This window comes from Tachyglossus aculeatus, assembly GCF_015852505.1.
Source record: "Tachyglossus aculeatus isolate mTacAcu1 chromosome 12 unlocalized genomic scaffold, mTacAcu1.pri SUPER_6_unloc_1, whole genome shotgun sequence".
Taxonomy (NCBI): Eukaryota; Metazoa; Chordata; class Mammalia; order Monotremata; family Tachyglossidae; genus Tachyglossus; species Tachyglossus aculeatus.
In genome coordinates, this window is record NW_024044828.1 from 12698149 (window position 1) to 12717245 (window position 19097).

Consider the following 19097-nt stretch of genomic DNA (forward strand, 5'->3'; position numbering starts at 1 on the left):
ACTATTGCATTTAGTTTTCAGAAATTGTATGCTTTGTAAATAATAATAATAATACTTGTGGTATTTGTTATGTGCTTACTATGTGCCAGGCACTGTATTAAGCGCTGGGGTGGTTACAAACAAATCGGGCTGGACAGTCCCTGTCCCATGTGGGGCTCACAGTCTCATTCCCCATTTTACAGATGGGTAACTGAGGCACAGAGATGTGAAGTGATTTGCCCAAGGTCACACAGCAGACAAGTGGCTGAGCTGGGATTAGAACTCATAACTTTCTAACTCACAGACCCGGGCTCTATCCACTTTGCCATGCTTCTTCTCACAAATGTCTCATCTCTGGGAATCACCCCAGATAGAGATGAAGAAAGCTATTTTGCTCTGATTCGTGAAAAATTTTTTGAAAAAAAATCTTATATGAAGAAAGAAAATCTTACAAGTGAAATGACCTACTCCTTCTCCCTTCTGGAATGCTTATGCCCTTTGATCTGTACCTTTTAAGCGTTTGATATTCACTCCACAACACAAGCATATATTCATAATTTATTTCAATATCTGTCTTCCATCTAGATTGTAAGCTTTTTGTAAACAGGGACTGCATCTATCAACTTTGTTGTATTGTTCTTGCCAAAGCACTTAGTATTCTGCTGTGCACACATTCAGTGCTCAATAAATACCATTTATGGGTTGATTCTCCTGTAGGTGAGCTCAGGGTCATAAAGAGATGTTTTCTCTAATAGAGACCCTTGGGCAAGCTAAACACTTCTCTCTCTGCTGAACAAGACATGTAGTCACTGTGCTTACTGTGTGCAAAGCACTGTACTAAGCGCTTGGGAGAGTACAACACAACAACAAATGGACACATTCCCTGCTCTTGTCTGCGGTGCATCGCTTCACAGTCAAATCACTTCAATTCTCTGTGCCTCAGTTACTTCATCTGTAAACTGGGGATTAATACTCTGAGACCTAAGTGGGACATGGAGAGTGTCCAACCTGATTTACTTGTATTTACCTCAGCGCTTCATACAGTGCCTGGCATATAGTAAGCACTAAAATACCATAAAAAAATTTTAACCTTACAAAACTTGATTGGAAAACCAAATGATTACTCTCATCACTGAAAGCCTAAAAAGCCCAACAAGTTTTCTCAGCAAAGCAAAAACATTCAAGAGAACTCCAAAGTATTTGAGGCCAGGCGTATTCCTGAAGGCATCGCCCAATAAATTCAGTCCCAGTTGTGCAATATTGAAGTTTGACATTTCCAAGGATATTTGGAAACTAGGAAGAACGTCTGGATGAATTAAAATTAAGACACTTATTAAAACAAGTCCTGAAGAAAACTCTGTGTCAAGGGGGACACAGCTAAACTAAAATATGTATCAGCCCTGGATCTTGCAACTAAACAGGCCTCTGGACCTGCAAAATTCCTTTGATAAATACTGGCATCAATGCGCCATTTTGGCTCTAAGCGTCGAGTCTTCAGAGCATAGGTGTCAGAGAGTTAACTGTTTAGCCCCAAACAAACTGTTTGTGACAGTTAAAAACCATAAAACTTTCCATTCATGCAGTTTTAAACGTTCTCTCATGTTTACTGGCAGCTCAAGAGTCTAAGCACATATCTGGGCTGACCTCTCTTGGCTAAAGTACTCGCAGCCTGTTCATCAACTGAGCCTAAATATGCCTGACATTGTTGCTGAAGAAAGCAGCAACTTTAAGTGGGTTTGTTCTTTAAATTCTTATTAAAATTAGGGTAACACTGACAGGGCTCATGTGCCTGTCTAACCCCTGAGAGCCAGGGACCATGCCTAAGTCCCACTGCTTAGTACAGAATTCTGAACACAGTATTTAATAAATACTATTATCTTTACTTCTACTGAAATGTGTGATTGCTTTGAACCCTGAGTAATAGTTCATGGAGGTGGAACAATAGTGCAACTGAAATGATTGGGGAGGGTTTGGAGGACTCAAAGAAACCTTAAAATCTACTGAGAGTTTGACAGGGTAACCTGAAATCTGGATTCATATTTAAACTTTACTCATCCTATTTGATTCTCCCAAGCACAGAGTGCCGTACTCTGCACCAAGTGCTCGATAAATAAATAATACTGACGGATGAAGTTTTAAAGTACTAGGAATGATAATGATAATGATGGTGATGGTAATAATAATAATATTTGTTAAGCACTGAATATGATGTGCCAAGCATTGGATTAAGCGCTGGGGTAGATTCAAGATAACCAGGTCCCACATGAGGCTCACAGTCTAAATAGGAAGGAGAATGGGTACTGAATTCTAACTTTGCAGATGAAGAAACTGAGTTGCAGATGAAGAAACTGAGTCACAGAGAAGTGAAGTGACTTGCCCTAGGTCACACGGCAGATAAGAAGTGGAGCCGGCATTAGAACCCAGGTCCTCTGGTTCCCAGGCACATGCTTCAGAGAGCACTGGACAGGCTCTGGACAAGGAGTCCCCTATTCCAAAACACACTGCACTTGGTCTGGACAGCTTGGACCACATTTGCAATTGCACTGCACAAGGGTTGAACTTTGCCCCAATCAGACTGGGGTCAAAAGACTACTTTTTCACTTGCTAAATTCCTTGCAAAAAGTAAACTATATTTATCCTTGACAGTCAGCTACTGTACGGTTCAAGTCCTGGTAGGGTTTACGCACCGCCTGCCCAAAGTGATCCCCACTGGCAGATTAGTTTAGACTCTCTGGATTTAAAAACATTCAATTCTGATGCCATGGTAACCTCTTTTTTTTTCGCCTTGCAAGAGTATAAGAACCTTGTGGGTAGGAATCAGATCTTCTCCCTCTCTTGTGGTTTCTCACAAAGAAGGAACTCAATATGTTTGATTGATTGCTTGCTTGATTCCCACCTTAGGGGCTGGGATAATTGTCTTTGCCATCTATTCTAAGAGAGGGCGTGCCTTGGCTTGTCTTGGGTATCGGCAGTTACAATTGCTTTCTGTGTATTTTCCCTATGGAACTACTATGCTGGAGAAAAATCTCTAGGGGATACCCCTTTGAAATAACTTTAACTTTACCAAAAAAAAAGGACAGGAAGTCACGATTTGGCAGACCACCATTCTAAAAATTGTATCTCCTCCAAGAAGCTTTCCATGACTAATCTCTCATCTCCTCATCTTACTCTCCCTCCCTTGTGCCACCTATGCATTTGAGTCCATATGCCCTAAGCAATTTATTTATGGGCACAGCTTTATATTCTGCTCCTTCGCCTACTTGTAATTTATTCTAATACCTGTCTCCTCAACTAAATCGTAAAGTCCTGGAAGGCAGGGATCATGTCTACCAAATCTACCGTGCTCTCCCAAGCCCTTAGTTCAGTGCTTTGCACACAGTAAGTGCTCTTTAAACACCACTGACTGACTGACTGATTGATAGAGCTAGCTTTCCGCTGGGGTATCGGAATACAGGTCACAAATCCCCAAGGGAACAACTTGCCTGAGATCCTTTCTCAGTGTCAGGATAAAGAAAGAACAAAACAACCCTTGCTTTAGGGCAATGTATTGGCAGAGAACTTTACACCCTTCAGAATTCATGAGTGACAGCACAAGGGAGAGAGACTTGGGCCAGGAGAATTTAAAGAGATTTTGCTACAATCCAAGAATATGATCGGGTGATCCTGAAGGCTCAATACCCACTCTTCCTGGTTAATCTAATGAAATACCTAATACTTAGAGCTCCAGTCTGGATTTATCTGGGTCCAGCACTGCCTCAAAAATCAAACTGCTAGCAATCTACAAGAGATCTTGTTCATCAACAATGCTGCTGTTTCAGGGTATCCTCATTGAGTGGTAGTTGTTTGGTCCGGCTAGTTGTCATCCAGGTAAGGGGACAAATAAATGGGTCGATAGTCAGAAAATTGGTGACCTATATTGTCTTATCCATCAGGACTAGGCTCAAACTTTCTTCAAATATTCAGAGGTGCATGAAGCTAAGTTAAAAAGTCAGAAATAAAAAGGAAAAAAGTGAGATTTTTAAACCTCATCCTCACACCAGAGGTCCAGGGGGTTACTCAGCACTTAGAACAGTGCTTTGCATGTAGTAAACACTTAATAAATGTCATTATTATTATTATTATTATTATTATTATTATTATTGCTTGCCTATCAGTTACTTTGGGGCTTGTGAAATTAAACTTTATACTTCTTCCTCAGTGAACCTATATAACTCATATGTGGAATCCAAAAACAACATTTTGAGAGGAATCTCCTCAGGTATTGAGAAAACAAAACCAAAGTGGTCTGCTTCTGGAGTCTGAATACATGAGCCTTATTAATAATGGTTTTTCTAATTATTATTCCAAAAGTTTCCTACTTCTGGGAAGTCCTTTGGTGGTACTATCCCACACAGTCTCCCAAAGAGCCAGATAGGCACAGGCTGGTTCTTACTAATCCCAATCTACTGATAAGAAAATAGAGTCTCAGATGGGGGAAGGGACTACGTAAACTCCTTGAGGGCAGGGATTGTTTTGACCAACTCCACAGTACTGCAGCGTGGCTCAGTGGAAAGAGCACGGCCTTTGGAGTCAGAGGTCATGGGTTCAAATCCTGCCTCCACCACTTAGCTGTGCAACTTTGGGAAAGTCACTTAACTTCTCTGTGCCTCAGTTACTTCATCTGTAAAATGGGGATTAAGACTGTGAGCCCCCTGAGGGACAACCTGATCACCTTGTAACCTCCCCAGGGCTTACAACAGTGCTTTGCACATATTAAGTGCTTAATCAATGCCATTATTATTATTATTACTGTACTGTGCCAAATGCTCAATACAATACTTTGCAAATGGTAAATGTTCAATAAATTCCACTGATTGACTGACTCACCCAAGCTAACCCAGTCAGGAACAAAGCCAGGACTTTTAGCTCTCAGTCCAATTCTTCCCCCAACAATCAGTCATTTATTGAACACTTACTATGTGCAGAATACTGCACTAAGTGCTTGAGAGAGTACAATACAGCAGAGTTGGCAGACACATTCCCTGCCTACAAGGAGTTTACAATCTAAAGGGCTCCCCATGTCATTTCCCAGACAGCATGTCTCCCAAGATAAAATCCACTTTGCTGCTACTTAAGGGACGGTGACACTTCCAGAGAGACCCACCCATGTCCTCTGATGATTACATTAATTAACATCATAGTTGAAACTCACCTGCAGCAGAAAGAGGTCTCACTAGGGTATCCCATCTCAATGGGAGGGATCAAATGGGCCTTTTGTATTAGTTTCTGCAGCATCTGGCTTTGATAGCTATTAGATTGAGAAGCTGGAGACTTGTCCAGTTGCAAGGCAGCAAATGCTAAACTTGAAAGCCTTGGCCTGGGAGTCAAAGGATCTGGGTTCTAATCTTGATTCCTCCACTTTGTTGTGTGATTTTAGGAGTGTCCCTTAACTTCTCTGTGCCTCATTTCCCTCATCTGCAAACTGAGGATTCAATACCTGTTCTCTCCTACTTAGACTCTAAGCCCCATGTGGGCCTTGATTATCTTGCTTAGTACAGTGCTTGGCATTCAAGTGCTTAATAAACGTCATCATTTTATTATTATCAATAATAAGAGTAATAATATTTTCCTGGAATTCAAAAACACTTAATATCAATCTACTACATTTTTGGCCCAATATCCTCTTTCACCAGATCACTTTTTAGTCAAGAAGCACCTTTCTTCCCAGTGTTTAAATCAAGAATAAACCTCAAGAAACTTTTCCCTCCAAGTTTAGATTCAGCCTTGGTAGCTGCTTGAATAGTTTACCCTACTCATCCTCCTCAACATGCATTAAGGACAGACTCCAAAAGGCAACCTGTGTGCTCAGCCATTTGTGGAGAAACGTAAAGGAAACCAGTCCTCTGCCTTTCATTTCCTGTACGTGTAATGCGCTGAAAGTCTACAATCCCATTTTTAGAGAGCTAAATGCTCTAAGTGGGCTGATGCTCCACGGCTAAGGTTTGCTCTGACTTTCCTGCAACAGCAATACAGACTGGAAGATCTCTGTGCTTAGGGCATGTGTTCGTGCTTCTGCTGTATGCTTTTCCAAGTATGTAATGCGATGCATTGTCCCCAGTGGGGCTGCTTAATCCAGGGCAATGCACCCAATAAGTGCTCAAGTAATGCCAATGCAAATATTAACATCTCTACTATTATGAAATACATAAACTTTTTATATATGTAAAAATATATATAATATACATATATAAAATATTTAAAACAATTTCTAGACTGTAAGCCTGTTGTTGGGTAGGGACCATCTCTCTATGTTGCCAATTTGTGCTTCCTGAGCACTTAGTACAGTGCTCTGCATACAGTAAGCGCTCAATAAATACGATAGAATGAATGAATGAATATAAAAGGAAGCTTTGATCTCTCACACTGCATATGGCAGCTTAGCCCAGAGGATAGAAGCCTGGACTGGAGACAGGAGGCTTAAGTTCTAACTCTGACTCTGCCGTCAACTCACAGTGGGATTTTAGGCAAGTCACTTGACCTCTCTGTGCCCTCATTTCCCCCAGTGTAAAATGAGGAGAATAATCTCAGTTTACGTCAGCCTCATGGGATATTGTTAACATAAATGAGAAAATACATGCCAAGTGCTTTTTGGGAGAAAGTCTGAATGGTGTTATTTTTAGAGTAGAAATTGGGGAAGGGACCTCAATCCTGACCTCAATGTGCACTGCACAGGAGAAGAGGCTGGGAAATTCATCCTAGGCAGGAGAAGGATCTGGTATCTCTTCTTCCAGTAATAAAATCCTTCCAGGATATATATAAAGGGTCAAGGTGAAAGGTCATCCTGTGGTTTACCAAAAATCTGCAAGAATTGATTAATTTCTGCTTTTTTATAGTATTTGTTAAGCACTTACAATGTACCAGCCACTGTACTTTTATTGCTGGGTTAGATACAAGCTAATCAGGTTGGACACAGTCCTTGTCCCGCCCAGGGCTCAGTAAATCGCCATTTTACAGATGAGCTATCTGAGGCACAGAGAAGTGAAGTGAGTTGCCTAAGGTCACACAGCAGACAAGTGGCAGAGCCAGGATTAGAACCCAGGTCCATACTCTATCTAGTGGGCCACACTGCTTCTCTACTCCTGTCAAAGCATGCAGAGGAGTTTCCAGGCATCAATGATGCTCCTTCCCTTACCCCAGCTATAGCACCCTTTCCTTCTCCTATCAGTCAGTGCGATTTACAGAGCACCGTACTAAGCACATGGGAGCTCACAGCTAAAGCAAAAGACACAGTTCCTGATCCCCTGGAAGTTTACAATCTAGTTGGTGAGACAGGCAGATATAAATTGTGCACAAATAGCGGTACAGAAGCAAGAACAAGGACTGAATGGTATCACCAGCAGGTGAGTATGAAATGGTTGACTAGATAATTGAATGCACAAATGGATGTGCATATATAAATAAGTGATGAGGGTGGGAATAAAGCCATGAGTGCTGATGGTAACTGTTGGGTTGTCATGACTTGGAGTCTAAGAAATTAGTCAGGGAAGGCTTCTTGGAAGAGGTGGAATTTAAAGGGGGTGCTTGGAAGATGGCACAGTTGAACCAGGAGGAGGTTCTGGGTAGTCTACTGGGGAATAGAGTCTTGTCTTGTGCCATCGAGTTATCTCCGACTCATAGCAACACCTTAGATGGATCTCTCTGAGAACGCCACACCTCCAACTGCAATTGTTCTGGTAGTGGATCCATAGTTTTCTTGGTAAAATTACAGAAGTGGTTTACCATTGCCTCCTTCCGCGCAGTCAACTGGAGTCTCCACCCTTGACTCTCTCCCATGCTGCTGCTGCCGCCCAGCATAGGTGAGTTTTGACATGTAGCAGATTGCCTTCCACTTGCTAGCCAATGCCCAAGCTAGGAATGGAAAGGGTAGGCCTCTGCTTGACTCTCCCTCCCGTAATTGAGACTGGTAGAATACAGGAAACTCTCCAGGTGCGACCCTGAGAGGGGAGAATTGAGTCTACCAACTCTCTTATATTGGACACTCCCAAGTGCTCAGTGCAGTGTTCTGCCCACCCAGTAAGCACTCAATAAATGATTGACTGATTGATTGGGCTCTTTCCATTAGGCCACAGTACTTCTCTAGACTGTCTTGATCCAGGAAAGTGAACTCCTAGATTAAGAGACCGTGAAACCTGGCTGTTCAGTTACCTAGAAAGCAGAATGCTCCTTCTAATACCTAAGGATTCATAATACCCTAATTCATCACTGGTAGCACCTCCTTTTTATTCCCCCTTGACAATAATACCCATTTTGTCCAAGGGATCATCAAGCACACACACTCTCTCTCTCTGTCTCTCACACACACAGGATAGTTTTCATTCTTGGAAACTTTAATACTTCCCATGGTTACATGGCATATTTTTATAGTCTGTACTTAAATTTAATCCATAACCTCAATCTGTAATATACCAAACCCTATGCTGTAAAATGCAATTACCTGGGGAGAGTTTAATGGAAAAAGCAAGGCAGCAAATTAGTAGAATATAATTAGACCAAGCAGCACAAAGTTTATTTATCCCATGTATCGTAAGAAACTAGATTGCATTTTTAAGTTGCGTCTTATTTCCTGAATCTGCCCATAGGCACGTCTCTAGTTAACCGGCCAGTCCAAGCTCCAGGTGTGTTCATTTTCCCCCCAATACAGACCCCCTTCTCGGCTATTCAGTATGTGCAATAGGCAGAGAGAAATAATTATAGGCAAAGGGACATGTAAAGTGTCATAATTAAATCCTGTATTTGCAAAATACACTCAATACCCCAGAAACATTTTGATTGCTGTAATCAGGGGAGATTAGGCTTTCAGCGAATTCTTTTTAAATGGGTTTAGCTAAAGTCAGAAGCAAAAGGGAAGCTCTCAGTATCACCCTAAAATACAAAGGAAGGTGGAAATTTCATCTGATGAATCCTTTTAATCAGAAATAAAAAGAAAAAAGCTCCAAGATCCTCACGTAAAACAGTGCTCTATCCAGCACTAAGGCATCTTCAATGGCTCTCCAGAGTCAGGTTTAACTTACCACTTGTCGAAACTCTCATTAATGAGAGGTTTTATGGATCAAGATGGCAAAACCAGCACCTTTCTGCGTGCAGATGCAACTTTAAACTTTTATTTTATAGTTTGGAGATCAGAGTTCCCAGTCAATGAAAGAGAAAGATGTGAGAGAAAGGTGCTCCTATATGAACACATGCACTATTCTTGGGAAGCTGAGAATGTTCCTCATCATAGAATAAAAATGAGGATTACAAAAGATTGGGCTCAGTTTTGGCAAAGGGTAACTGGAAGGGGAAAGGAGGAGGAAGACCAAGAACAGGCAGTGTGAGAAGCAGTGTGGCTTACAGGAAACAGCATTGGTCTGATGGGAGTCAAAAGACCTGAGTTCTCATCCTGGCTCCACCACTTGTTGGCTGTGCGACCTTGGGCAAGTCACCTTACTTCTCTGTACCTCAGTTACCTTATCTGAAAAATGGGGATTAAGACTGTGAGCACCGTGTGGGACGTGGATTGTGTCCAACCAGATTGGCTTGTTTCTAGTACAGTGCCTGGCACATAGTAAGCAGTTAACAAATACCATTTTTATTTTTAAAAAGCCAAGCAAGTTTCAGGTTTGAAGTTCCTAAGCAACTACTTAGCTATTCCTCCTATCTAATATTTGGTCTGTCTGGATTATTCTGATTTTACTGAATGATGACATGCAGAGAATAAGCAAGAGACAAAATAAATGGCCAAGAAAAACATTTTTAATGAGGGAATAAAAGTTTAATGTAGCTCTATTCACTGGAGAACTTGAGTCCTGACTGCAGACCTAGCAAAAAACTAAGCTTCTAAAAGTATGAGTAGTTCAGTAATAGTGCTTTGGCCAAGACATTTATCTTCAGCTATTAGAATACTTGCTATTGAAAAATACATTAAATGGGAGCACAATTATGTTGCCCTCCATTTCAGCAGAGAATGCCTACAACAGAGATCAGGTGAGAGGTTCCTGGAGTGGAAATGAGGAAACCTGAACTCCAATCCCCAACTGCAGTACAGTAACTGTTAAATGAATCTCTCTGAAACTCCACTTCTTCATCCACAAAACCGACGTAATTTCTCCCTCCTTTCTGCAACCTCCCAACCCTATCACTCCAATCCCACCAAACTCTCTCCTGCCTCTAAGGTTTGAATGCATTGCTTGCCCATTGAATCTCCATCTCTGTTCAGCTGTTCCCAACTCTAGGTGTGTGAATCCATGTAAGATTGGATTAACCAGTGGAATCGAATGAGAAAAGGGGAGTTATGTCACTGTGAACCAAAACAATAACAGGCCAGGGTGGATTGCAAATACTCAAGTCCCAAATCATGTGACTGTCAATCCACAGTGGATCAGCAAAAATCCCATTCAGCGGGGTGCAGATTGTTTTTATTCTACTCCTGGTTCACAGAGACCACCCAGGGAAAGATGTACATCTCATTCCCCCATTTTGTGGGCAGGGTGGGACTGAGAAGACTAAATGGAAAAGGGGGAATAGATATTTAAGAGAGCAAGTTTGATTTGGGAGGTGAAATATCTTTGAATTCCACTGCATTGTTCTCGTTCAAGCACTTACTAATCATAATAATAATGATGATGGTATTTGTTAAGCACTTACTATGTGCCAAGCACTGTTCTAAGCACTGGGGTAGATACAAGGTTATCAGGTCATTTCACATGGGCCTCACAGTCTTAATCCCCATTTTAAGTAGAGGTACCTGAGGCACAGAGAAGTGATTTGCCCAAAATCACACAGCTGATGACCGGCGGAGCAGGATTAGAACCCATGACCTCTGACTCCCAAGCCCTAGCTCTTTCCACTAAGCCATGCTGCTTCTCTCTGTACCATACTGTAGTACAGTACTCAGTGTTCAATAAATACCATTAGTTAAAATAGATTCAAGATACTTTATCAGGGTTAGCAAGTAGCAGGGCTAGGATTAGAGTCCAGGCCCCCTAACTCCCAGGTTCACACTCTTTCCACTAGACCAGGGTACTTCACTTTTACCCAAAATCTTACCTTCTCTACTTGAGACTATACACCTTCCCAAGAACCTAGTACAGAGCTCTAAATTCAGCAGTTGCTTAGTAAATAGTTCTGAATGAATGAATGATTCTGAGTTTATTTTCTTGTGTCCTTGCTGTGACTGCTCTCCTTTCCTTTGCCCAACAGAATGAATCCTGGATTCAGTACTTCTTTCCAGGGGAGTGAACTGACCTTTGAGATTCATTTATAAGCTTCCTCTGAAAGAAGAAAGTAGATGTGCACCTCCTAGATCTGTGTCCTGACTGGCTGGTATTCGGCTCAAGACCTTTCTGAAGCAAGTCTAGAATAATTTGAACACCTACCGGGGTAACAGATGGTCTCAAGAGATATGACATTTTCCAAGTTAACTTACATTTTGAATCCTCCAGGCACCAAAGTAAAACAGATTTTTGTGTGACTGGGGCCAGCCTGGAGAGGGCTAGGAAGAGTAAAGGCAGTGGGGCAGAGGAGATGTTGCTGATGGGGAGGGGGAAATCCCTTCAGGAGTCTCTTTGACATTGGATCTCCCTCCCCATCTTGCTCTGCTCTCTCCCCATAATCCCAATCCAGCCTCAGTTTCCCAACTTTTCAGCCTTAGAAGGCAACGACCACAAGCAGTGGAAGCATAAGAGTGGGTTTCCTAAGGGACCAGGGAAACAGAGGGGTGAGTTTGGGATGCTGAAAGATGGGGTTGAAGTCAACATCTGGGAACTGGGAAAAGTTGGGTTAGGATGGAGCAAGGAAGGGACCTAGCAAACTTGTAAAAACAGAAGCCCAGAAGGTAGTAACTCCCACCAGATAGCCTTGAAATCCTTAGCTCATGGGTCTTCGCAGCTTCTCTGAGAAAAGGAAAAGCAGCAGGTAGAAGCTGTCACATTTGGTGGTGGGAGTGGATCAAGGAAGGAGGTAGCATAGAGGGATGTTAGCATGAAGTGACCATTTTCCACTCCTAAACAGTGCCTCTTCAACATGGCATACAATTAGAACTCCGAGGTGACTGTACATGTCACTCCTTCAAAAGGCAACAGAATAGCCTCCTTGCATTTGGTATGCAATGTGGGAGACATATTGTGTACATAACAAGGACTGTGGACAGGAAGAAACAAAGAAAATAACGGAAAGGAACCAGGCCAATCCGTGACTCTAAAACATGGCACATCTTGTTCTAGCCCTGTTGTTGGAGAAGTCCTGTTTTGCTAAAAGAGAGTTTTAGACGTGCTCTGAGAAAAGAGCAGACAGAAATGCATCCTGCTAGAGTTTCAAGACTCATCTAAACATTTAAGGGATACAGTCAATCAAATATGTCCTCCAGGCAACTTCCACGTGTATGACCAACCTCTCAGCCAGTCACATGATGCCAAACCTCATTGATCTTTGCAATACTCCAGGGCTCATCGCTTCTAATGGCCAATCGTGTTTATCACATAAGGGATCAGAAGCGTCTTTCATCTCCATCAGGCCTTCATCTTCCCTCATGATTTTCTTCCCTATTATTAGGCTGACCATCTGGCCTGGTTTAGCCAGGGCAGACCTGAGTTTTTATAGGCTAACCAGGGCAATTTTTAAAGAAATATACAAACGCTTTAGAAGTAAGACTGTCTGGTTCAGCCTACCTCGCCCTAGTCTAAAAGCTTGGACTTTCAGGTCTGGGTTGGAGCATACTCATGCCAAGTTCACCGTATCATGCTGCTCTTGGGCTGGGGCTGATGGGCAAAAGCCCTGTCCCAAGTTGGAGAGCATCTTTGGGGGGTAGCTGAGGCACAGCTGTGGACAATGCTACTCTACTAGGCTAGTAGGAGAAGCAGAATGGTGTAGTGGGTAGAGCATGGGTCTAGGATAAAGAAGGTCATGGGTTCTAATCCCAGCTCTACCACTTGTCTGCTGTGTGACCTTGGGCAAATTTCTTAATTTCTCTGTGCCTCAGTTACCTCTTCCATAAAAAATGGGGATTAAGAATGTGAGCCCAATGTGGGACAGGGACTGTGTCCAACCTGATTAACTTGTACCTACCTCAGTGCTTAGAACAGGGCTTAGCACATAGTAAGCGCTTAAATACCATAATTATGTGACAGAGGTGGGATCAGAACTCAGGTCTTTTGAATCCCAGGTCCCTGCTCTTTCCACTACCCCACTCTGCTTCTCCTTGCAGCTGCTGTTTCTGTGGATCACTCCACTCCAACCACTGCTGGCTGCCTTCCCTGGCCTCCCACCAACTGCCACCCCTCTCCGGGCCCCGGGGCCCAGCTTCCTCCCCAAGGAAACCCCGGATTCTCATAGAAAGGCTCTGGAAGTTGCAATGGTTTGGAGCTGGCTTCCACGTGTCTCATGCTCCTGCCTACATAAAGCACAGAAGAGCCAGGCCACCGCAAGGTAAGGTATGTGAGAGCTTAACTGCTATAACGACCTAAAGGAACCCCGGCAAATTAAACCTGTGACTTATCCCTGGTCCAGCCAACACACCATCAGCTACTTCCTAGCCTTGTTTGCAGATCATTCAGTCTTAGAATAAACCCCACTTACAGTTGGGGTGAGAAAGCGGGATCGGATCAGCAGCCCAGGGACTCTCGAATGACAACTCTGAAAATACTCTGGAATGCTAGATTTTCAAGCCCTCACTCTTACTGTGGCTGTATAGGACACCAGGAGCCAGACAGAGATTCAACATGCTCTTGTAGTAACAGAGAGAACGAAACACTCAATCAGCCAATGGTCGGCCTTGAAAGCCTTCATTTTTCAGATGCTTTTTACTTCAAAGCACAAGTTATCAAAAAGTTATTTACTTTAAAATGCAAAAGAAAAAAATACAGGTGAAGCACATTTCTAGAGCTGATATCAGATGCTCGGCCATGGTCATACAGATGTATACTCAATCCTGATTCTGTAAATAAGAAAGGACTGGATGCACCTTCCTTTTGGGAAACAAAAAATTTGAACATGAGACCACGAAACATGCAAGGAGCTGTGGGGGAGGTGGTTTTAATCACACTGGCTGTCAAAGGGAGCATAAATTTTACAACAATGACCACAAGCCTGGGAGTCAGGGGACCTGGGTTCTAATCCTGACTCTGCCACGTGTCTGCTCTGTGATCTTTGGCAAGTCACTTCACTTCTCTGTACTGCAGTTACCTATCTGTGAAAAGGGGATTAAGACTGTGAGCCCCACGTGGGACACATACTGTGTCCAACCTGATTAGTTTGTCTCTAAACCAGCACTTAGCACAGGTCCTGGAATGTAGCAAGTGCTTAACAAATACTACAGTGAAACAAAACTGCTTGCCTGCTTCCTTCACCTGGGATCTTTAGGTATTTGAAAATATGCTCATCATGAAGGTGAATTAAATCACCATAATAAACAAAATACCGATTACCTGGTGCTGCTTACTTAGGACTTGGCTGGGATCCAAGTCAAACATGCTGTATGGGAAAACAAGGCGTTGCATCGATCAGTTTTTAACCTAGTTCACCTACAGGGTAGACATTCCTTTATTAAAATGATTGCCAATAAAGCTTTCTCTGGGGCAGTAGATGTAGCAGTAGGCTAGGCTTATCCATCTGCTGTGAACTTTTCACTTTGAAATGCACTTTTGACATCTCAGTGGCAGGTAATGGAGAGGTCCCGTGAAAACTTTTAGCCACTTTTAGCACCCCCTGTTCTGTGTCTCCAGCAGGCTATTCTAGGAAATTCCACATCACATACCTCACTCAGCTGGATTTGTTGTACATTTCTCTCCTAAAGTTTCCAATACAAACTGCCACAGGAGAAGGAAAAAAAAGGACGCTTCTGCTTTCTAACCCTTAAAGGGGTAATGGTAAGTAAACAGCTTCTCGTCTTTCATTCACTCTTGCAAACTTCCCCAACTCATCCTGACACACAACAGGAAAAAGAGTTAGTGGTGATCATCTCTTTTGTCAAACTATTCATGAAGGACAGCCATACACATTTATGTATGCATGTATCTACTCACATATACACACGTCAGAAACCAATTTTCAGAGCGCTCTCTCTTTAAAAATCATCAGCATTTCCTAGCTATAGCTCAACACTGTGATGGATATTTTAAACACTCCCCAGAGCCTTTCTAAACATCTGCTTCTAGGCTTTTTGGCTTTTTTTTTGGGGGGGGGGGGGTCTCTTCAAGAGATCTAACTACAAGAGAGCACTCATATCTTGCCCTCCAATTATCACCCAAAGTTCCAGTTAATTTTGAGAGTATCCAAGCAACTTTAAGCAGAAGAAGAAACCACAGGCCTACCTTAAAACTTTCCAGTCTTTCAGAGGATCCAAGTCAGTGATTATGGAAACCATCGTCCAAAGCCAGGAGAGAAGGCGAAGCACGAAGAAAGCAAAGGAGGGAGAGGGCGAGTACTCGGCTCAGGCTGGGAATGACAACAAACCCAGACTTGCTCTTCCTCCTCCTCCGGCTGATAAGCACTTGTCCCAGCTTTTCTCCACCCCCAAAATCAATCTTGTGCTCTATTACTTCACAGACCCAGCTTCATTTCTCCACCACTACCTTTTAAAGCCCTTGTAATCTGCTCCAACTGATCAAATTTGACCTTTTTGTAGCCCACTTTATTCCAAGCGCAGCTCTCAGTTAAATCTCTCTTTATTAACACCGTCCTCCTCGGCTTTCTTTTGGAACAAACACAGATCAAGCCTGAAGCCTCTAGACTTTGCCAGCAATCATTTACAGATTACCGCAAGCTGCAGTCTTCTCCTCCTCTGGGATATTTCTCCTGCCTCTAGGGTTTGCTTTCATCTTCCTTTCAAACGGCTGTTTAGGTTTCTTTATTCAGAGTTTGGGTTCTTGGACACATGGAGAGGACTTGAAATTGCAGCTTTCCCTCTCTCCTCAGAAACTGTTCTACATATATGAAATTATCTTGGGATGGTTGGGGGGCGGGGGGGAATGTCCATTGGGTTTACAAAAAAAGGCATAAAGCCACTGCTCTTCCCTTCTCACCCTCCTTCATTGAGGAATGAAAAATGAAAAGCAAAACAATCCCTCTGTATATCAGGCAGAGCTGTGTGCTGTTTCCTCAGAATATAGTGCCTCACCCCCATCCCCCAGTATTTAAAAACAAATCATTCTCCTGATAAGGTCTTAAAATACTTTCATATCAAGGATGTTATCAGGAGGTCAGTAGTGCATTTTCTTTCTTTTCCTGAATTCCAGTGTCTCATCTTCATGCTCAAAGCATGAAGGTTGACTTTTTTTGTGGTATTTGTTAAGCACTTACTATGTGCCAGGCAGTGTACTAAGCATTAGGGTAGGTAAAAACTACTCAGGTTGGACACAGTCCATATCCCATATGTATGAGAAAGTGAGAGGGAAAGAGAACGAGAGAAACTGAGAGAGTTCGTAAGTTTTAAGTACTATTAAGTTTTTCTTTCTGGAGTCCTTTTGCTCAGTTAAGCCTTCATTTATTGACTGCCCTCTTTATGCACTGCTTAATCATTTCTTACCAAGGGCATCACAGAATGAAATAACACACCACCATCTGGAATGGAGCAAGAGAGGTCATTTAGCCCATCCCACTACCTCCTTCCAAAGTCTTACTTAAACCATCCCAGAAAGGTAGTTGTCCAATCTGTATTTTAAAAACTCCAGGAAAGGAGAAAGCTTCCTTGATTATATATTCTTACCTCACAACCCTCTCAGTCTGGATGTTCTTCTTAACCTCAAGCTCCTTCACCTCTCACCCCTTGTTCTGCTCCCAGCAGGCACAGAGAACAGTTACTTATCACAAGCCGTACAATAGTCCCTCAGCCATCAGTTTGGAATTGGATGGGCTTCTTACAATATGGGTCTTCATTTTGTCTTCACACAATCCCTGAAAGGGCACTTACCTGCTGCCAAAGTTCAAGATGATTTTCTATCTCTTTTGTTAAAGGCTCCCTGGGTAATTCAGCTTTGCTTTTGAACCGTTATGAGACACGAACCATCCAGTAATGACACATAACAATGAATAAATATTCATGTACCACCTTTAATCTTATGGTACAGAACTGGTGCAATAACAATGTCTGCAATGCATGTAGTTTTTACCTCTGAACAATTCCTAGCACATAAAGATTTTTTTTTCCCAGAAAGTTATGAAACTGAGAAAAAAACTCCACAGTTGTAATAAAATTGCTTTATCAAGTCTACGGACAGCACCCTCCTGGAGCCAACACCCAGGACTGCCTGGAGTCAAATGTTAAGGGAAGGACAGTGTATCATCAGAAAGTGTGACCCTTGGGGAAGCCAAAGGACAGCAGGGCTGGAAAGTTGGGTGGCATCCAGCCTCTCTCTGCCCAAGGCAGAAGTGGTATCTTCCATGAAGGATCAGGGAAGGGATCGTGATGACTCTCGAGTGAGGGCAGTTTATTTCCTTTATGGTATTTGCTAAGTGCTTACTATGTGCCATGCACTATATTGAGTGCTATGGTAAATCCAAGAGGTTGGACACGGTCCATGTTCCACATGGGGCTCAGAGTCTTAATTCCCATTTTATAGATGAGGTAACTGAGGCACAGAGAAATTAAGTGACTTGCTCAAGGTCACACAGCAAACAAGCGGTATAGCTGGAATTAGAACCCAGGTCCTTCTGACTCCAAGACACAAACTCTAATGCACTAGGTCATGCTGTTTCTCACTGGAGATGAGTGGTCCACTTGGAGAAACGTTCTAGGTGCTGGAGTTCAGCAGACTCCTTCCTATCACGTTGCACTGCGTTTCTGGCATGAGTGTTTGGGTGACATTTTTTACCTGCCTCAGTGTGGCTAAATGTCTGTAGCCACTGGCAAATAGATATCACTGAATACCACCCCTAATTTGGAACTACAGCAGCAAGGGACAGGGATGAGACATTGAGGCAGGAAGTCGAGGAGGAGCAGCTGGTTGTAGGAAGGATGAGGAGACAATCCATTCACAATAAAATGAGGTTAAAGTGGTTCTTCAGTGACTGGGGAAGGGACAATGGGGAGTGGGCAGGACGCCATCTTTAAGGCTCTGGGAACTGCAGAATGGTGAATACTTTGCTCCTCTGCACACTTCTATTTTAAGGATAAAATTGATCTCTCTACTCATGCCGTAGGTGCCTGCCGTGCTTTTGCATGCAGTGATTTTTCCTCAGCCCCTCTTCCTTTCCCCGAAAGCATTTCATTCATGAGCTCTGGCTGCTTTACATTAAAGACCACATTTCCCACACTTACTCTGGGCTCATGGTCATTGAGGATTTTTCACTGACCTAGCCTGTTTGGAGTTGTCCTTTAAAGAGATAATGATAATCGTGCTTATATGACTACTACTATTAATCACTTAGCTTTAGTAGAAACAAAGCCAATTGCTTCTTTCTTCTGACCTCCCTGGTATTGGGTCACCTCATCTAGAGCTCTGAGAAGCATTTGTAAGCTATCCAAAAATAACAAGTGAGGGCTAAATTTAGCACAGAGAAACTTGGCCTGGTGGAAAGAGCTTGGGCCTGGAAGTCAGAGGACCTGAGTTCTAATCCCAGCCCGGCCAAATGCTTGCTGTCTGAGTAGAAGGGAGAACAGTGCCTAGCATAGTGCTCTGCACACAGAAGGTGTTCAGTAAATACTATGATTAACTCAGGTCTTACAGCTTCAGTGGTCATAGTGATACTATTTATTGAATATGCAATGCATTCTACTAAGCCCTAAGGATGTACAAAATAAAGAAGTGATATACTTCCTGCCCACATGGAGCTTATTCTCTAAAAGGGGAGATAGCTTTAAAAATGTTTACCAATAAGGAAATCAAGATGAATAATTGAATAAAAATCTTTAGCTAGGTATTGAGGAGGAGGATAAACAAATAAGTGGCTGAAGGTGCTGGTGGATTTATGGGATTTATCAAGGAAGACTTCATTAAAAGATCAAGCATCAGTGTTAACTGCCATCATTCTATAAGATATAAATGCAACATAAAGATGGCAAAATTTGAAATGACTTAACTTCAAAACTTTTTCCCTTGTTAACTTGCTGGTGCTTTAAGAAGGCATAGCAGTGGCTGACTACATATTAAACTCACTTGTGTTCCCAT

General features: G+C 42.6%; 1 protein-coding gene and 1 non-coding gene across 2 annotated transcripts in view; both read right to left on the reverse strand.

Moving 5' to 3' along the window:
* Positions 1–15408, reverse strand: part of CELF2 (CUGBP Elav-like family member 2) — a 452584-nt gene extending 437176 nt beyond the window's left edge. The window contains exon 1 of the mRNA XM_038740993.1: positions 15303–15408. Coding sequence (XP_038596921.1) covers positions 15303–15355 — 53 coding nt within the window. The 5' untranslated portion in view covers positions 15356–15408. The remainder of the gene's footprint in view (positions 1–15302) is intronic.
* LOC119921179 lies at positions 7825–7962 on the reverse strand. The gene has a single exon (XR_005448485.1). It is a non-coding gene; the product is annotated as a small nucleolar RNA SNORA7 (small nucleolar RNA).
* Positions 15409–19097: the final 3689 nt, after the last annotated feature.